Source organism: Tachysurus fulvidraco, chromosome 13, assembly GCF_022655615.1.
Source record: "Tachysurus fulvidraco isolate hzauxx_2018 chromosome 13, HZAU_PFXX_2.0, whole genome shotgun sequence".
Classification (NCBI taxonomy): Eukaryota; Metazoa; Chordata; class Actinopteri; order Siluriformes; family Bagridae; genus Tachysurus; species Tachysurus fulvidraco.
Window position 1 is genome coordinate 7,562,284 of NC_062530.1, and position 19,813 is coordinate 7,582,096.

A 19,813-nucleotide genomic window follows, 5' to 3' on the forward strand; every position below is an offset into this window, starting at 1 on the left:
ATTCATTGATAAGAGTCTTCACCAATTAACATACTTAGCTCTGTCTATGTTCTATGTAGCATCCTGGTCCTAGAGAAACGTTGTCTCATTTCAATATTTACTGAGTCAGATATATAGGGTTGAAAGACATTAAAAGCTTCTTGACTTGACTTGATACAGAACTGCTGTAAAGTCAGTCTGGATGATGGCTTCTGCCAAATGCTGTCAATGTAAATATATATATACATTGCTTACCTGGGGAGAAGAGCACCAGGATGCAGTGTGGGAAGAAGGCAAGCTGGTGGAGGGAGTTTGATGCTCTGGGAAATGTTCTGCATGGAAACTTTAAGTCCTGGGGTTTATGAGGATGTTAATTTGACTCATAGCAACTACCTAAACAGTGCTACAGACCAAGTACACTCCTGACAAAATGTGTCAAAAAGGTTCACGTTGTTTTGCATACAAATTCCCCAGTCTGAAAAACAAGTCCGATCCACAGAGGCTCCAACTCACAACTGAAAAGATGTTATGCTGGTATCTTGGTGCCACATACTACCAACACACCTGCAGATGTCTTGTGGAGTCCATGCCTTCATGGACCAGAGCTGTTTAGCAGCACAAGGAGGACCTACACAAATGTATACAGGTGATTTTAATGTTATAGCTGAATTTATATACAATATATTTCTAATCTGTTGATAAGATTTTTCTAGCTGAAATCTTACTGATCTCTTATTAAGCCTTGTGTTCTTGTAAATCAGTTTTAAGAACCTAAGAACCTAACAGAGACACTCACTCAAACTAGGGCTAAATAAAAATCTTTTCAGATTTATACATTTACACAGACTTTCCATCACAGAAATCCTTTGGGGGATTTAACAAGAATGCAGTCAGCATCAAGGATTTTCTCACTCTGCAATTATTTTAGCAAACGTTAAGTCTTCTCTTGATCTGTGCCTGTCGTAAATGGATACATAGAATTTAATTCATATTAGGAAAAATATGAATAGACATATGTACTGGGTGTCATCTTGACTTAATATCTGGTTGATTTTATAGCTATTGCAGCTCTAAAAAATCGTGAAATATGTTATTTATTTCTAATGGGCATGTGGTGGCCTAGTGTTTGAGGTGCTGGGCTAACAATCGGAAGGTTGTGAGTTTGATTCCCACGTCCACCAAGCTGCCACTGTTGGGCCCCTGAGTGAGGCCCTTAACCATCAATTGCTCATTTGTATAAAAACGAGATAACGTAAGTCGCTCAGGATATAAGGGTGTCTGCTAAATGCTGGAAATGTAATGGAAGCGCAGCCAAAGATGGTTAGTTCGTGTGTTCATCAAGAATCGTAAATCTTGGTGCTAAATCACCAAGCGCTTATGTACTGTTCATTACATGTTCTAACCTAAGTCCTTAGCTCTGTCTTTGTTCTATGTAAACCTCGTCTCATTTCACTGTGTACTGCAACAGCTATATATGGTTGAAATGACAATAAAAGCTACTTGACTTGGCTTGACTTGACTTGAAACCGTGCGAATCGATTCACCTTCAAAGAGTCGGTTCACTGGTGAATCACTCTGCACAGAGCTCCAGATCTCAGCGCTCCCGGACACATGGTTTAAAGTTCGGGTGCGAATAAAACAACAATAAACGCGAATAACGTCGTCTCAGTGGGAAGTAAGGTGGATTTTTACAACGCGAAAGTTTTGTGTTTGTGTAGGAAAATACTTCTAGTCTTTCGGATGTACAGTTTTGCAGGTTTGCCCCAGGATTTTGGATGGAGGAATAGAATATTCTATTATTTACTCTAGTAGATTGTAATTGTCTCTATTTTGGAGATGCGGTGGATCTGGATAGGAATTGGACCACTGGCACTGTTGGTGTTGGTGAAACTGTTTTCTGCCAACATCTGGAGGAGAGAACAGGTAAGGAAATGAATCAGTCAATTAGTTCATTAATTCATTCATTCATTAACTAATGAACTCATTAAGGCAATTAATCACATGGTGATGAAGAGCCACCTGATATTTAACTAATACATAATCCAAAGATTATATTCAGTCTAGATGATAAAGAATAAATAGACCTCCAAGAGCACAATGCACTGTTTATTTAACAAATCTTTTATTTTATTTTGTTTTATTTTTATTTATTTTTTGGCTTTGAGCCTCTTCATTAAAAAAAAAAAGATTACCCTACAATCTTACCCAATAATCAGAGCTCAGGTTACTTTCTTTACATTTAAGCAAATCCATCAGCTCTGATGGGGTGTTAGAAAGATCTGTGATCAAAGGTGAACAATTCTACAAAATAAGTTGATTTGTACACTTCCACAATATAGCAATATAGTATTTCTTGCTATAGAAAACCTTATACATGAAAGCAAAGCAAATCGCTCAAAGAAAAGTAAGTACTAAGAATGAGCATTACAAATCTTTGGTTTGGCAAGCGTTACGTAGACATGTAATACACATGGCGTTTATTTATTACAGAGGAAAAAATCTTTTTCACCGTTCTTTTTTTTGCCATTATTTTTTTTTACCGCAGAACACCTGCCACTTGTGAATATTCATCAATAGAGCCCCAAAATTCATTAATATTCATTAGTTGTCTTGCATTATTCTGAAATAAGGCTAACAGAATATGAAATAAAATAACAACTGCTGCTAGAAGGTGCAAAGTAATGGATATACACCAGACTTTATCTTATGTAGTGTGAGTTTTAAAAAAAATGGCTGAGGTTTTGCTATATTTTCCACAATGCTGTCTGATAAAGCCCAATGGGATTGATCTTTCTCTAAAGATGGTGATGCAGCAGTGCTTTAGTCTTTTAGTCTGTCCAGTCTCTGAGCTCCTCATCTATACACTCTGCTCCAACACATCAACACCATCAGAGCCTTTGTGCATGGATATTCATGGGTTGCTAACTTAGCCTAGCTGAAAGCTGCATCATATAGCCACGTTGCATTCTGGATCTTGCAGTGTGATGTTTCTATTCTGAATTTCTCATGATGAAAATCTAAAAATGGTGAGTGACAAAAGAAACTAGGAGCGAAACCTGGTCCTTATCCCTTATGTTTTAGGTTGTAGAAATATTTTTTTCCGTTCTGCCTTTTTAGTTCCATATCAGTGCTACACATAACCTCTAACTGTGCATGGAAAAAACAGCGCCAAAAAACAAAAAGAGTAGTGGAATCAGGTAACACATCACAAACATTATAATATATACATCTTTCAGGATGGAATTTTTACTCAGGGTTCAGCAAGGTCGGGTTATTTTACCTCGGTAAATTAGCTAGCCGTCTCCGTGCACAGTGTATGGATATGTATTTTGCACACTAATAAACTCTTCTTTGAAATCAGCATATTGTAACTCGCTGCTTCAAACCTCAGGAGCAATATGTTGATTCATTATTTAGTGTCATAAAACCCAGGGAAAAATCAATAAGTTGCAGTCGTACTGATCTGCAGTCATGCTGTCCTGAGAGAAACGAGCTGCGAGTAGGAGACGTTAAGAGGGCAGTTTGAGGATCATGCAAACAAACGTTGGTATTGAAGACCTTTCTCTATGGGAAGCAGATGAAGGATTTAGTTGTATTGACACCTACCTAACAGGAATAGCTGGAGAACCCCCAATCCTCAAGGTTAGAGGCAAACGTGCTACAGCAATAGATATTAATGCATTTTCTGACAGATCACAAAATGTTTCTTGTGAACACAGGCTTGAAGCGATTTCGTTATACTGGTTTGGGAGCTGGGAGAATTTTCTATCAAACACGCTGTATAACTGTGTGCTTGTCAATTTATGACATTCGAGGAGGGGTTTTGTCTACGTGCAACTCTCATAGATATCGTACAGTGTCTGAACAAAGATTTATGCACACTTGACCATCATTCAACTGTGTGTGTGTTAAGTATCTGATTCCAGATCTACTCACTGCTTGCCTCCACTCTTCTAGGAAGGCTTTGGAATAGAATTTGGAGCATGGCTGTGGGAATTTGTGACAGTTCAGCCAAAAGAACATTAATGAAGTCGATCACTGATGTTGGAAGAGTAGACTTCAGAGTTTTTGACAACATATTCAGTCAGGGCTTTAAACTGTGGAACTGGTTTGGGCTTCTTTGTAATGCTGTGGTATACAAAGACATTGTAGACAATTGTTTGCTACCAAATTTGTTTCAACAGTTCGAGGAAGAACCATATAAGTCTGATGGTTCGTCCACATACAGTACAGACCAAAAGTTTGGACACACCTTCTCATTCAAAGAGTTTTCTTAATTTGCATGACTATGAAAATTGTAGATTCACACTGCAGGCATCAAAACTATGAATTAACACATGTGGAATTATACATGTACATAACAATAAAGTTCGAAACAAATGAAAATATGTCATATTCTAGGTTCTTCAAAGTAGCCACCTTTTGCTTTGCACACTCTTGGCATTCTCTTGATGAGCTTCAAGAGGTCGTCACCTGAAATGGTCTTCCAACAGTCTTGAAGGAGTTCCCAGAGATGCTTAGCACTTGTTGGCCCTTTTGCCTTCACTCTGCGGTCCAGCTCACCCCAAACCATCTCGATTGGGTTCAGGTCCGGTGACTGTGGAGGCCGGTTCATCTGGCGCAGCACCCCATCACTCTCCTTCATGGTTAAATAGCCCTTACACAGCCTAGAGGTGTGTTTGGGGTCATGTGTCCAAACTTTTGGAAGGTGTGTCCAAACTTTTGGTCTGTACTGTAAGTGTTTCCTGTATGTTAAAAACCGCCATGAGCCAATCACACTGAATCTTTCAGAGATAAAGTACAAAAACTATAAAAAGTTCTGCATCATGCAGAGAATCCAGACAAAATTACAAAAAAAAGATTTTTTTTACTTATAAACTGTGAAGCTGTATGAGTGGGTTTGAAAACAGATTATGTCTCATTAAGCCATGCATCTCTGCAACAAAATTTCATTTTAAAGTAATCCTCTGCACCAAATAATTCCTAAAGTATCAAGAACTATGTGTAATACACAATCATTGATGGTCTACGAAGGCCTACTTCCCAGTCCTGCTGTGGTTTTTAATAAAGTTTTTCACCAAAGATTCTTCATGACCGGAGCTTTTCTTGGATGGATTTGAATCGTGTGAGAAAATGACATGAAAAGAGTGAAGAAAAGGTCACTTGGAGGAGGAGGAGTGAATGCACTTCTCTTCACATGTGGGTGACAGATATTTCAGCTCTGGCTGAAAGATGTGCAGCTGGTAAACTGAGGAGATGCAGGACGGAGGCTTGCAGTAGGGATTCGGGTTCAACATCTGGGCAGCATTATTTCAGTGCCATTATATCTCTTCCTTTCTGTAGCGCTTTCGCCCTCTTCGCTTCTTTAAGCCTCTTTCATGGTTCGCACTTTATGTATGGTCTGTATTCTAACCCCTTCCGTGTAAGAGCTACAGCTCTATCTAGCATTGCATTTTCAGTGAGATGTGTAAGAGCACACAGCTGTGTAGTTTGTGTAGAACGTTTAGCTAAAAATGTTACGACTTGTTAAATAACAGGAGCCGACGTCCGCAGGACTGGTGTGCAGGTCTGATCCTTCCTAAGATAATAAAAGAGACAGGGTTGCCACTGAGCAGATGAGTGTTCAAAGCACTAAAAAGAGGGATAGAGGGACGGAAATAATGCAGAATTGTAGTTCGAACTTGGGAATATCACAAGTAGCAAACACAGCTATTGGAAGTCTGCACTCCAGCTGATAGACACAAAAATGCCAAATTATTTTGGTTGATCTTTTCATCCTCCTGTGTACACGATATTATCAGCATTCCTTTTCTGTACATCTTACATTTTAAGAAGTCAAGAAGACAAAGAGGCAGATTTAGTTGATCAGTTGTTTTGGACCAGAGCTAACAGAGTTAGATTTAAATATTTATTATTTAGTATTTTTCCAAAAAGCCATCAAATTTAATTTGTGTCTGTTATGGTTGTGCCCATGATCAGCATTGAGTGTCATGTCACAGTGACGGTTAATGTCTCATATGAATGTAGACACAGAGGGCTTTAAGAATTTGTACTTTGTTTGTACTGCTGGATTTTTCTATTTCATTCATATTTGTTTTTAGATTGTTCCATATGCTCAAATCTGTCACATAAACTACAGTAGTGTATATAGACTCGTTAGTCTGAAGCTCCAGAGCAAAACTAAAGATGAACAATTCAAACAACAAGCACGATTATGAACATTGTGTTATCATTTTAAAGAAGTAATGAACTAAAATGAATGAGTGATAATTTATGTTTGTGTTGTGTTTTGGCCATAAGGAGTGTCGTGTGGCTGCGAGCGGAGGACGGAGAGATTTACCTGTTCGAGCCAAACGCTACGCCATCAACCCGCTGGGCTACAAGTGGGAGCACTTCAACATCACCTACAAGTGAGACGGAGGAGAGTTTGTGAAATGTTAGGGAGTGAAATTTAAAAGCACAGATTTAACAAACTAAACAAACAGTAAAATGTGTTGGTGATAGAAAAGAATGAAAGTGAAAGAGAGGAAGGAAGGAAGGAAGGAAGGAAGGAAGGAAGGAAGGAAGGAAGGAAGGAAGGGAGGGAAGGAAGGAAGGGAGGAAGGGAGGGAGGAAGGGAGGGAAGGGAGGAAGGAAGGAAGGAAGGGAGGGAGGGAGGGAGTGAGTGAGGAAGGGAGGGAGGGAGGGAGGAAGGAGGGCAGGCGGGTTAGGAGGGAAGGAAGGATGAGTGGATAGATGAGTGGATAGATGAGTGGATGGATGGATGACATTGCCCTCAATATCTAATCACATATAATATAAAACAATAACCCAGGAGAGAAAATGTATTTTGTCAGTGTCTTTGTCTTCATCCAGTTAATGCTGCTGTTTCCTCTTCATTAAGAAACCTGAGACAGAGAAGAGGTGCTTCTTAACCCTCACATAAACCTTCAGACTCATAGAAAAGTTTCAAATGAAAGCACACATTAACCTATAATGTTTATTTACAGGGTGTGAAAGGGCAGCTTGGATAATCGCTCACAACATGATGCACTGATTATTGATTGTCGACGTGATTCACACTAACTGCCAGACGCCACAGCCGACCGGTGCTTATTTACAACAGGAAGGATTAAAGTAAACATAAAGGTTTCATTTAACTTAAGGAGAGAACAGCAGTAGCGAGATCAAGTCTGCTAGGAAACCGAATGTATAGTAATGTAGGATTTTCTTCAACTCGTCATTAGTGGAATGGAGAACAGGCTTGTAACTGAATACGAGTAAGTTACCTGGAATAAGTGAGTTTTAAATGGATACAAATACTGTTGAACTAATGATGAAGCCTGAGGTGAGTGAGGCGACTGTGGTGAGGTAAAACTCCCTTAGATGGAAGAGAGGAACCTTGAGAGGAACCAGACTCAAAAGGGAACCTCATCCTCATCCACACTCAGGAGTGTGTTTGACCAAACTATATGACTAGGAGAGTCACAGTTTATTTTATAACAAGGCTTAAAGAAAGTTTCACAGTACATGTGAGATTAAGGATCCTTATGCGAGAACAAATGAGTGTATCAGATACAAAATAACAGGAAACAAGCAAATGTCATGAATGTGGCGCTATGGCAAATATTTGCGTCGTTCTTTCATTCAAATTATGAACTCGGGCGATTTAGCTCAGGTTAAGAATCCCTCCGAGCCAGAAGTCACACATCATGTGCAGTCAGACCTTATAGTCACTGATGTAAACACAACAGCTTCCTTCTTCCATAAGGAAATCCTGATCCAACCAATCAGATGACGAGTTCAAAACTCAATTTAATTCAATGTTGAAATATTGCAATTTTTTGTGCTTTATTCATCAGACGTTCAGCCAGCGGTTTGTAGATGACACTAGGATGCTTGCATTTCTAACTTTGGGCTCTATCAGTGATTGAGGCTTAGAAATATATATATATACATATATAGACACAGATACTGATATTTGAAGCAGTAAACATGTACAGACCTAGATAGTAACACTGTGTTACACTTGCAGCAAACAACACACATTTTTGGACAGAAATGACTAAATAGATATTTTTTTACTATAAGAGATTCCATTAGATGAGGACAGAAACAAGTGATAGTAATCAAGTGTAGGGATGTGGTAGCTCAGTGGTTAAGGTGTTCGACTACTCATCGGAAAGGTCAACGGTTCGAATCCCAGGTGCACCAAGTTGCCACTGCAGGGCCCCTGAGCAAGGCCCTTAACCCTCAATTGCTCACGTGTATAAACTGAAATAAAAATGTAAGTCACTCTGGATAAGAATGTCTGCTAAATGATGTAAATGTAAATGTAAGTCTTTTAAAATCAATGACAGATGAAAAACTCCAAGCTATGTTGGCTTGCCGTCTTACATCAGTGTCACTCCTGAGACTAATACAAAGGGTAAATTATTTTCCTGGTGTCTGTATGAAGGAGTGTCCTCTGTAAATTATTTCTCTTAGGCAAGTTAAAAAATGTCCCACAGCCAATGTTTTAGTCTGGGAAACAGTGGGAAACAACACATTTAGCTTTATCCTGCTTTTTTCAGCAGTGACGCAGGTATCCTGTAGGACTATAAACTTTGATGAGGTAAAAAATGGGATCTTCATGAAAAATAACATCACATGCAGCTTATAAGAGTCTGTGTGTGTGTGTGTGTGTGTGTGTGTGTGTGTGTGTGTGTGTGTGTGTGTGTGTGTGTGTGTGTGTGTGTCCTGAATTTATTTTAACCCGAATCAATGATGTTTTTTTTCTTCAAGGATCACAACGTTCCCCAACACGCTGAACAAAGACGACACCCGTAAAGCCATCAGTATCGCCTTCACCAAATGGAGCGACGTCTCACCTCTGACCTTTACAGAAATTACCAGCCCTAACAAGAGTGCTGATATCATTATTGGTGAGTTGTGTGGGCAATCTGTAATGCAGCTCGAACTCCACTACTTATGTACTATTTCTGAAACTGTTGCTGGTCTTCATCTTCTGAAGGAGATCGTTTATCCTTCAAGATTTTAAACAATGCACCGAGGATGAGCAAAACCTTAGCTGACTTCATCGTGGTATTTAAACAGGCTAACAAAAAAAAACTAGCAAGAATATTTAATAATAATTACGTTTAAACTGTACGTGTGAAACAGGATTAGCTCATTTGTGGAGCAATAATTTGTGATGAAAGATAACTTATTATTAATGCTAAATACCAAACATGTCCTGGCTAATTAAATACAGGAGGACTAAAGAGGTCCCTGCTGGATTTTGATGGCTTGGGATTAGTTGACGATTGAAGTGGGGAAAACTACTTGAATTGGTGAACTTGCAAGCACAGGATTCTTCTTTTAAACTCCAATTAATGACTCTGTACTCATAACTACTTTCCACTTTAGCTGTACTTGTATTCGACACACACACGACTCGAAGAGGGCTTTGACTGAAGACGTGCTGTGATGACGTCACAGGACACGTCTCGGCCCAAATCTGCACTAATTTTGAGAATTCAGTGACTGATCTTCAGTGTGATTTTGTTTTGTTTTTAGCATTAGTGCTAACATGCTTGAGCTTGTTTACCAATCTCTAAACTAACAATAGGAAGCAGGTTGTATGTGCTTGAGAATCCTGATCCAAATGTTCTCATTTAATACCTTAAGAGACTTTTTCCATAATGTACTATAAATAAACTCCAGATGTGTTTCTACACAGGTTTCTACACGTTTAATCACACAGACTGCTGGTGGTCTCCGCTGCACCCCTGCTTTGATGGGCTGAACGGAGAGCTGGCTCATGCCTTCCTGCCCCCGAGGGGGGAGATCCACTTTGACAACCACGAGTTCTGGATCCTGGGCAAGTCTCGTTTCAGCTGGAAACAGGGTACGCATGAAAAATGATGATTTAGTGTAAGTGGATCATTACTTTGTGATGGTTTGTGCATACTGGTACACTGTTTGATTTGGTGGAAGATTTTATGGATGCGGTCCATGCAGAGACACATGGGTGGACATGGGTCCAGCTCTTAGACATATTAGATGATGGAATACTTTTTTTTAAAACCTAGAACAGAGCTGAGTAGATCTGAGTTAAGGTTCTCACTAAGAGATATTACACAGGCTGTTTCCTAGTTTAAAATGTCCCATATATCCCACATATATGTATAAACATATATATTATTGATTTATTACTTTGTTTCAGTGGTAAATAGAAATGTAGGCATATTGTGGTCATATTTCTGGTTTCATGCTACAGGACTACTTTTTATCTATCTATCTATCTATCTATCTATCTATCTATCTATCTATCTATCTATCTATCTATCTGTCTGTCTGTCTGTCTGTCTGTCTGTCTGTCTGTCTGTCTGTCTGTCTGTCTGCTCTCTATCTATCTATCTATCTATCTATCTATCTATCTATCTATCTATCTATCTATCTATCTATCTATCTATCTATCTATCTATCTATCTATCTATCTATCTATCTATCTATCTATCAACTATCTATCTATCTATCTATCTATCTATCTATCAACTATCTATCTATCTATCTATCTATCTATCTATCTATCTATCTATCTATCTATCTATCTATCTATCAACTATCTATCTATCTATCTATCTATCTATCTATCTATCTATCTATCTATCTATCTATCTATCTATCTATCTATCTATCTATCTATCTATCTATTCCTTCATGCACAGGTGTATGGCTAAATGACCTGGTTCAGGTAGCAGCCCATGAGATCGGTCACGCTCTCGGCCTGTGGCATTCACGTGACCCCAACGCTCTGATGCACCCCAATGCCACGTACACGGGGCAGAGGGACATCGCTAAGGATGACATCTGGGGGATTCAGCGTCTTTACGGTAAACCAGGATTCGGCTATAGATCATTTATATTTACATTTTGTCATCTTTTTTCTGTTCAAAGATGGTAGTGAGTCACTATGGAAATCAGCTGAGGATGAAAAGGCTAGAGAAATTCTAGGATTTGTACTTCTAGCCTTCTCCTGATTTGTGCAGGGCCTTAACCACAAGCAGGAAAGACAAACACAAAGAAAATCTGTGTGTGGTCTTCTGTGTGTTTTCTTGCTGTATAGTAAGCCCACGAAGTTCATCCTGGCAACAGGCCAGTTCACTGAGGGGCCAGTGTAGTACTAAGGAGAGCCTAATACAGGAGGTTGACACATTTGCAGGGTGTTTTATTTACAACAGAGGGTGAATAAATACAATAAGGTCTGTAGACTAGCCATCAAACCCAGATGTGAACCAAAATAAACAGAGAACTACCGAAAACCAGAGATGTCTGAAATACTAAAGAACAATGAAATACTTACAAGAACATTAACCAAATCTATTACAGACAGGAAATAAGGTTCTGATATGTAGCCAGGAAATAGTGTTAGAAATGGTGGTCCTCCTTCAGGGGCAGCTGAGTTAAGTGGGATAGCAAGGCTAAGCTCCTCTGTATTTTAATAATAAAAAGGCATCAATATAAGATTTAATTTTTGACATCCACAGCATATTAACAAATGTTAACAAACCTCCTAAGGTGGATTGTTTTGGACTAACCAAGAGTAAAAGGCCCACCAATGCTTGTTGCACAAAATGAGATTATTAAGAAGTGAGGCTGGAGTGTAGATTCAACTGTTACAGTCATATCAGGGATTTTACTCTCCTCATGGTATAATATTTTACAGCTTGCTTTGCTGTCGGTTCCATACCATGTAACATATTCCATGTGACAATGATTAGGAAGGAGCATTTCAAATACTGTCGCCGGTGTATTAATGTGAATGAGGTGGATTTTTGTATATGTAATAAAGATATAATGTTATGGGATATAATGTGATGTGATATAATGTAAGGGAAGGTGGGATAAAAACAGATCCAGATGCAGGATAACAAAAAACTGATTAATTAAATAAAACAAAACAGGAACAAAGACAAAACAAAAGACAACAAAGGATGAGGAATCGACTAAATGCTAAAGACAATTAGACACATAAGGGACTGGTGTGCTGAGGCGGTTAGGAATAGACAAGGGCAGGGCAGACACGTGAACACGAACGTAAACAAAAGCACATGGACAAAGTCCAGGCTAAATCCTGACAGCTTATTTCTAATAGTTAAAAATTGAAATGAAATATGGATGTACCCAGAATTAAGGCAACAATCCACAACTAAAAAGAACATCAACGGTAGAACAAGCTGAAGAGACTCTCAGTCCTGATCTAATAAAAATGATGTGACATCTGGCTTTTAAACAAATATTTCAGGAAGAATGTGTGAGCTAGTGGAAGGAGGAGGAAAACTACAACTGGAGAGAGTCCTAAAATCTCCAACATTACAGCACAGAAATGTCATAGAGCCAAATGATCTAATTTCTGCTGCTATGGCGTTTCGGCACTGTGTCAGAGATGTTAGTGTATCTGTAAATATATACGCATTTCTGTGCTGTGTGATGTTATACACATATATATCCCTAATATGATTGGTCACAAAAATAATCTCTTCACAATCTAATCTGTATCATCTTATTAACTCACTATCATTGTTAAATATTATATACAACACATTTCTTCTCCCTCTTCACGTTTCGTCCATTTTCTCCTCTGATAAAGCAAATCTTAAGCCTCTTAAAAGCTCCTAACACTTGTTGACCTTATGAGCTCTTGTAAGATCTTTAAGGGTTAAAGATGCTTCATGAATAACCTTTATCTTTACTAGGATCTTTAGTTTTAAGGGGAAACACTCACATTTCTAAGAATTTCTATTGAGCAACTCTTTACACTAAGAATTTTCATCTATAGGTTCCCTGGGAAATAACTAAGCAACAAAAATACAAAACAGGATACAGGGAAACGAAAGCCTAAACATAAAATAGAGAACAAAATGAGGTAACAAGAGACAAGGACTCTGTAGAAACACACAAGACAGCAGGTATAAATAAAAAAAGTGACATGACATGACATACGGCTAAGTACGGTGAACCATACTCAGAATTCGTTCTCCGCATTTGACCCATCCAAAGTGCACATACACACTAGTGAACACACACACACAGCAGTGAACACACACACAGCAGTGAACACACACACAGCAGTGAACACACACACACAGCAGTGAACACACACTCAGCAGTGAACACACACACACACAGCAGTGAACACACACACACAGCAGTGAACACACACACAGCAGTGAACACACACACACAGCAGTGAACACACACACACAGCAGTGAACACATACACAGCAGTGAACACACACACAGCAGTGAACACACACAGCAGTGAACACACACAGCAGTGAACACACACAGCAGTGAACACATACACAGCAGTGAACACACACACACAGCAGTGAACACACACACAGCAGTGAACACACACACACAGCAGTGAACACACACACAGCAGTGAACACACACACACAGCAGTGAACACACACACACAGCAGTGAACACACACACACAGCATTGAACACACACACACACAGCAGTGAACACACACACACACAGCAGTGAACACACACACACAGCAGTGAACACATACACAGCAGTGAACACACACACAGCAGTGAACACACACACAGCAGTGAACACACACACAGCAGTGAACACACACAGCAGTGAACACACACAGCAGTGAACACATACACAGCAGTGAACACACACACAGCAGTGAAAACACACACAGCAGTGAAAACACACACAGCAGTGAACACACACACAGCAGTGAACACATACACAGCAGTGAACACATACACAGCAGTGAACACACACACAGCAGTGAACACATACACAGCAGTGAACACATACACAGCAGTGAACACATACACAGCAGTGAACACATACACAGCAGTGAACACACACACAGCAGTGAACACACACACAGCAGTGAACACACACCCGGAGCAGTGTAGGAGAGGCAAAAGCAAAACATACTGTAAGAAACGGGTGTGCAGAGGCAGGAATGGGATACGGGTCGGTCAAACACATTTTTTAGAACATCAGCAATTCCAGCAGGGAATTGTCCAAGCCATCCATGACAAGTAGTTGTGTAATATTTGGGAAGTGGTAGCTCAGTGTTGAAGGTGTTAGTTCTGTGATTTAAGCTCACAATCTTTCAATCAGCAGTCCATCAACCTACCGATGTAGGCACCTGTACATGCTCAGTTGTATAAAATGAGATAAATGTAAGATGCTGTGGATAATGGCATGTGTCCATAGTATAGCATTAAAGTGTATTTGTGTATTTGTATGGAGATTACAACTAGACACAATTTAATACTTAGACCAAATGGATTGAATTGGACCCAATTTATCTTGCAGATGTTCCAGCATAACTAGTGGAACTATACATGGTTAAAATATATATACAGGAATTCAGTTTGAGCACAGGTCGACTAGCTGCACTGATATTTTGTGAACGTTCTTTCACATTTTTATCTGTTTCTCAGGCTCCCATTCTTCTGTGAACACTGATCCACATAAGTATAAATACAATGCATGCGTGTGTTTTTAGGCTGCTTGGATAAGAAGCGTGTGTGTGACCCCTGGGCGCGGTTAGGTTTCTGTGAGAGTAGACGGAGTTTCATGAAGAAACACTGCCCTCAGCGCTGCGACCTGTGTTATGGTGAGATGCTGATTTCAGAGTATTTTTAGAGTATAAAAGCATTTTGGGAGTATAAGAGACTTGTGTGCACTTCAGAGCCCCCGGAAGCTGGGTCTACTCCAACTCCTCCTCCTGCCAACGTCAAGATCAAGATGGTGCCTCGGGGAAAAGTAGTGGGCTTTCGCTGCGGGACCAAAAACACGAAAGTGCCTCCAAAAGTCAGGTAGTGCACACACTTCAGATAAAACATGCTTAGGTGGAAAAAGTCATATTTAACATTTTTACTGAAATTCTAAAAGTGTTTTATCTGTATTATCCAGATAATCCAACTCTAATTACATTTACATATGTTTTTATCTTAGGTAAAAGCTTTCGTTCGTTTATTGATTCAGATTCAAATTAAATGGCAGTTGCTCAAAAGGACAAAAGGTAAAAACACGATCAAGGGAAAACATTCACAAAGGGCAAATCTGAGAGTAGTCGAGAGCTAAAATTGTACAGAACTTACACTATAGTACAAGGAGGCAAGACTTCCCAGTGCAGGGCTTTCATGTTTTGAAGACAGGCAAGCGTGACATCTCTCTTCTTAAAAAAACAAAAAAAAAACAACAATAATGGGGGAGTTGTTTTATTTGGCAAGGATCACTGACTGCAATTTAATTTAATAAATATAATTTCCATTTATTAATGTTTGTGTGTGTGTGTGTGTGTGTGTGTGTGTGTGTGTGTGTGTGTGTGTGTGTGTGTGTGTGTGTGTGTGTGTGTGTGTGTGTGTGTGAGAGAGAGAGAGAGAGAGAGAGAGAGAGAGAGATTATTTACTGGTTTTCATTGTAAGTATTTGTTGCTCCCATATAAAACAGTTCAGCTCAAGCCCAGTCATTTTTAGTCATGATTGAGGACAATGTCCCTTCCAGAGACAAACTGTTTCGTGTTGAGGTTTTGTTCAAACTAACCATCGAAAATATCCTCGCTAATGAATGTTTTTTTTAATTGGTTGTTGTGTTAAATCTTACCCATATACAAGTTTAAATCTTACCCATATACAACAGTGCTATTTTCTGATTGGCTTTTTTTTTTTTGATTGGCTGATAAGTGTCAGGCGTCGTGGTAACGAAACCCTTGGAATTTAGTAAATGCCTGCGCTTTGATTCCTGCCCAGTTCCACAGAGACAGCGGTGCGGACTGATACATTTTGGGTGCTGCGGCTTATTAAATATATGATAAATAGTCAAAAAGTTTTTCTGCGTGAGAAATACGTCAATGTGTGACGGGAGAGCGTGACAAAAGACCAAAATGAGTGACTGTCACTCTCAATGCGTGACACTTGACAGCCCTGCCAGTGTGTATGAGTGTTTGTCGTCTAAACTAGCTCTATATACAGTAGCAGATAGTGTGTTGTGTGAGGGCTAAGCTAACAAAATCAAGAGTTTAATTACTTTCTAATAAAAATAAAACAAAGTACCAAAGAAAGAAAGAAGTGGGACAAATGTTTATAGATGTCAGATAGTAAAGTAGATGTTAAATTTCCTCTGTTTTACACTACAAACCAACACCACTCCTGTCCAAGCTAGTTTACTAGCAGCAAGCTAACATTATATGTGAGGGGAAAAGTAGTGGGCTTTCGCTGCGGGACCAAAAACACGAAAGTGCCTCCAAAAGTCAGGTAGTGCACACACTTCAGATAAAACATGCTTAGGTGAGGAACGAAACATGACTTTGTGTTCTGTTGTAGAAAAATGATCACCAACAGGTTGGTGTGATGTGGCCTCCTGTAAGTTTCTGTTATCACCATGATCAATTATTGTATCTCATACATACTTTTTTGTTTTTTATTCATTATTCATTTCATCCATTCATCCCTTTTCTGTAGCACTTATCCTACAGGAAGCCTGGAGTCCACCCCTGAGGACAGAGCACACACACACACACACACACACACACACACACACACACACACACACACACACACACACACACAAAATCACACACCATGGACAATCCAGTGATGTCAATCAATCTACAATGCATGTCTTTGGGCTGAGGAAGGAAACATTTAAAGCATGGGAAGAACATGCAAATGTGTTAACCGCTAAGCCACCATTTCCTCCTTTACAGTATTTATTTAAGTTACATTTTGTGGTGGAAAATCTGGTCATTCCCTCAATGTCATCCGTCTCCTCCCAGTATAAAACAGTTTAATCTATCTTGAGGAAAAATTCTGTGTCCAAAAACTTAGAGACTTGTTTCAAAAATCTCCTTCCAAAAAACGTTCATTTTAAATGTAATCTACAGCTAGCCTGGCCAATCAGAATCAGGCATTCAATAGCATGTAGTCAGCAATACACTATAGTTCCACAGCATCAATAAGCAGTGATGAGAAATACATGTTTAATTCTTTTACAATTACACTTGTGAAAAAAATGTCTTCTTCCAGAGCTCAGAGATTCAGTTTTACATGGTACGAGTTCCCCAATGTGGCCCCTTGTTTTTGTGTTTTTTTTTTGTTAGCACTTCGTAGCGTAGCTTAGCATAACTGTGGCAGTGAGGGAAAGGCAGACGGCTGCAATAACATGAAAATGGAGGCGTTTCCATTCCAATTTGCATCTCATGAATATTCATACCTCGGTGAATTTTTAAATGAGGGTGAAGATATTTCGTTGTTGTTTTTTTTAACTTGTAAATAATAAAGTTAGAAATATGTTATGCATGTTTTTTGTGGCATAATCTAAAGAGAGCTCTAATATTAGCGTGATCTTCCGTTCTTCAGGTGGTATAAGGATGGAGAACAGTTGCTGACCTCCATCCCTGGCTACATTTCCATCAAAGATCGCAATCTTCGCATCGTGGCTAACGAATTCAACGAGGGGACGTACACCTGCCAGATCCACCGGCGCGGCAGCATCATTTCAGCTAACTCGTGGGCTATCAGGCTGAAACCGGAGAGTCCCTCGAACAACAGTTGATGGTCATATAGTGTTGGAGAAGCTATTACACTACCTCCTGTACTTTTGGCCACTCAGAACGACTCATTACCTCACATTCAGAGTCTCTCAGTGAAGGATATCATGGACCAAGACCATGACTCAAGCTGCGACACAACGGCTGTACGATAGAAACAGACGCATTTAGAGCTTTTTTTTATAAGGATGCACATTATTGATTTATTACTGCGTTTTATTGCTGAACAGCAATTTTGCAAAAAAGTCGTTTTTATGCTATCAAGCCCATGACGTGAGGTTAGTGACCTAAGATAGTATTATGGGATAGCATTTTAGAAATTCTTTATATTTTTAAAGAGACGTCACGCAAAACAGCTTGGTACCATGTCTCAAAGTGGCTCCAGTGTGTTTGTGCTACATGCAGCCTGATTGTTTCTCCTTTATATTACAGTTGACCTTTTTAGGTTTATTAGAAAACTAGCAGTAAACACGAAGGCTGTACTCAGTGAGAAAAAAAACAAGGAGATACAGAAAAGAAAATACTGTGATAGAAGCTAGTACTGAATCGGACTTTATCTCTATAAAGAACATCCGCACTTTTATATATATATTATAATATCTATATTAAAACAGGTTCAGTCATCTATTATGGGGGCAACAAAGCAGCTGCCACAACTGCACCTTCTTTTTTTTTTAACTTGTAATTAAATGAATGCATCATAAACATATATTTGTTTATTAATATCACATTCACCTCACAGCTACAGGTCACCAGTTCAGTCCTGAGCACAGGTGATGTTTTACCTGGTTTCCTCTGGGTCCACAGGTTTCCTCCAACGTCCAAATAATATGCCAGTAACGTTTCTGAAGTCCGCTATGTGTGAACGAGTGCGAATAAGCCGCAGATCCACGACATCCCGAAACAAGAGACACAAGGTTGCCATATAGATCAGTTTGTAAATGTATAATTACTGTAAATCACTGTAATTATTTACTTTATTGTCGTCAGCCTGTTTGGAGCTGCAGGTAGTCTTAACACCTCACAGATCCAGGGCCCAGGTTTTGATCCTGAGCTAAGATCTTCACAATGACTGTTAACATGTTCTGCTCACTATCCTTCACCAAAAACATTCAGGTGGCTCAGTAACTCCAAACTGGTTAAAGTTCTTAAATACACTAAATGGCTAAACATTTTTGGACACCTCTTCATCAAACCCACGTGTGACTATCGAATATTCATTTCCAGATTTATTCCAGCTTTGCTGTTAAAATAAGCTCTTCACTTCCAGGAGCTTTTCCATCTAGATTTTGTTGTGTGGCTGTGGGGATTTCAGCCCAATCACATTCAACCACAAGATTGTTAGTGGTTTATAGAAGTGACTGCATATATTTATTAAGTACTAGATTATTATTTTGTTTCATGACCATTCTAAAACAAATGACTCTGTAGTTAGGAATTTCTTAGAAATGCTACACAACAAGCATCGAACAGATCAACCGTCTGCTGGATTTATTTCATGCTGTAAGACTACCATGCTGAAATCTAAAATGAGTGTGCTACTAAGCTACAAATGGTCTGCCGATGTGCAAAGACAGATGCTGCAGAGCTGAAATCAGTGCCTTCGTTCATCCATCTGCAGACTTGGACACGTAAGAATTTGTCATCGACAGAACCGTTCTATTTTGAGGAAAAAAGATTCAACTGATTATATTCATGCTGGAAGAGTCATCGTGTCAGAGGGTTTTTATTCTATTACTTCTGCATTCCAAGTGTCTGCATAAATACAGTACAATACTGTACACACACTTACAGCATTTAGCAGACACCTTTATACAGAATGACTTACATTTTATCTGATTTTATACAGCTGAGCAATTGAGGGTTAAGGGCCTTGTTCAGGGGCCCAGCAGGGGTAGCTTGGTGGGCCTGGGATTCCAGGATCTGTGCCATATTGCAGCACTGTGTTCAGATGCCTTTTTGCCAACACAGTCAGTGAGAATCCTATTGGAATAGTTTGGGGGAAAAAATACAAGTTTCCCCTTATAACAAGTGTAATGTAGTGTATGAAATGTATGACTTTTTGTATAGGAGCTATGCATCTTATTTAGTGAATGAAGACGCCCCCTACCCAAGTCTGATCCTTACATAAAGAGACCGTACTATGTGCTATAAAAAAAGTCAATCTGCATTTCAGCTCTGAAATGTGTACACTGAACAACTCGGCCCTGTATGAAGTGTGTAACAGGAGCATCGTGGCTCCAAACCAAATCTAAGAAATAAACTTTT

The 19,813-nt window shown here is 39.3% G+C and overlaps 1 protein-coding gene across 3 annotated transcripts; it reads left to right on the forward strand.

Annotated features, from left to right (window-relative positions):
- Positions 1 to 1,534: 1,534 nt before the first annotated feature.
- On the forward strand, positions 1,535 to 19,745 carry mmp23bb (matrix metallopeptidase 23bb). Of its 3 annotated transcripts, none has more exons than XM_047822515.1 (8): positions 1,535 to 1,902; positions 6,280 to 6,389; positions 8,743 to 8,882; positions 9,680 to 9,847; positions 10,671 to 10,835; positions 14,498 to 14,608; positions 14,684 to 14,810; positions 14,950 to 15,089. In XM_047822515.1, exons 1-8 carry the CDS (start codon positions 1,816 to 1,818, stop codon positions 14,951 to 14,953), a joined length of 912 nt encoding a protein of 303 aa, XP_047678471.1. In that variant the 5' UTR covers positions 1,535 to 1,815; the 3' UTR covers positions 14,954 to 15,089. The 3 variants fall into 3 exon arrangements, with proteins under 3 accessions (XP_047678471.1, XP_047678470.1, XP_047678472.1); XM_047822514.1 differs by lacking the exon at positions 14,950 to 15,089 and adding an exon at positions 17,355 to 19,745 and having other exon boundaries at positions 1,537 to 1,902; XM_047822516.1 differs by lacking the exons at positions 1,535 to 1,902; positions 6,280 to 6,389; positions 14,950 to 15,089 and adding exons at positions 8,464 to 8,572; positions 17,355 to 19,745.
- The last annotated feature ends 68 nt before the right edge of the window (positions 19,746 to 19,813 follow it).

Bases quoted from the DNA above. Each gene is read 5' to 3' on its own strand.
- mmp23bb (XM_047822514.1), top strand. From the start codon at position 1,816: ATGCGGTGGATCTGGATAGGAATTGGACCACTGGCACTGTTGGTGTTG. The intron at 8,883-9,679 runs GTGAGTTGTGTG...GTTTCTACACAG, and splicing joins GAGTGCTGATATCATTATTG to GTTTCTACACGTTTAATCAC. The intron at 14,811-17,354 runs GTAGTGCACACA...TCCGTTCTTCAG, and splicing joins AAAGTGCCTCCAAAAGTCAG to GTGGTATAAGGATGGAGAAC.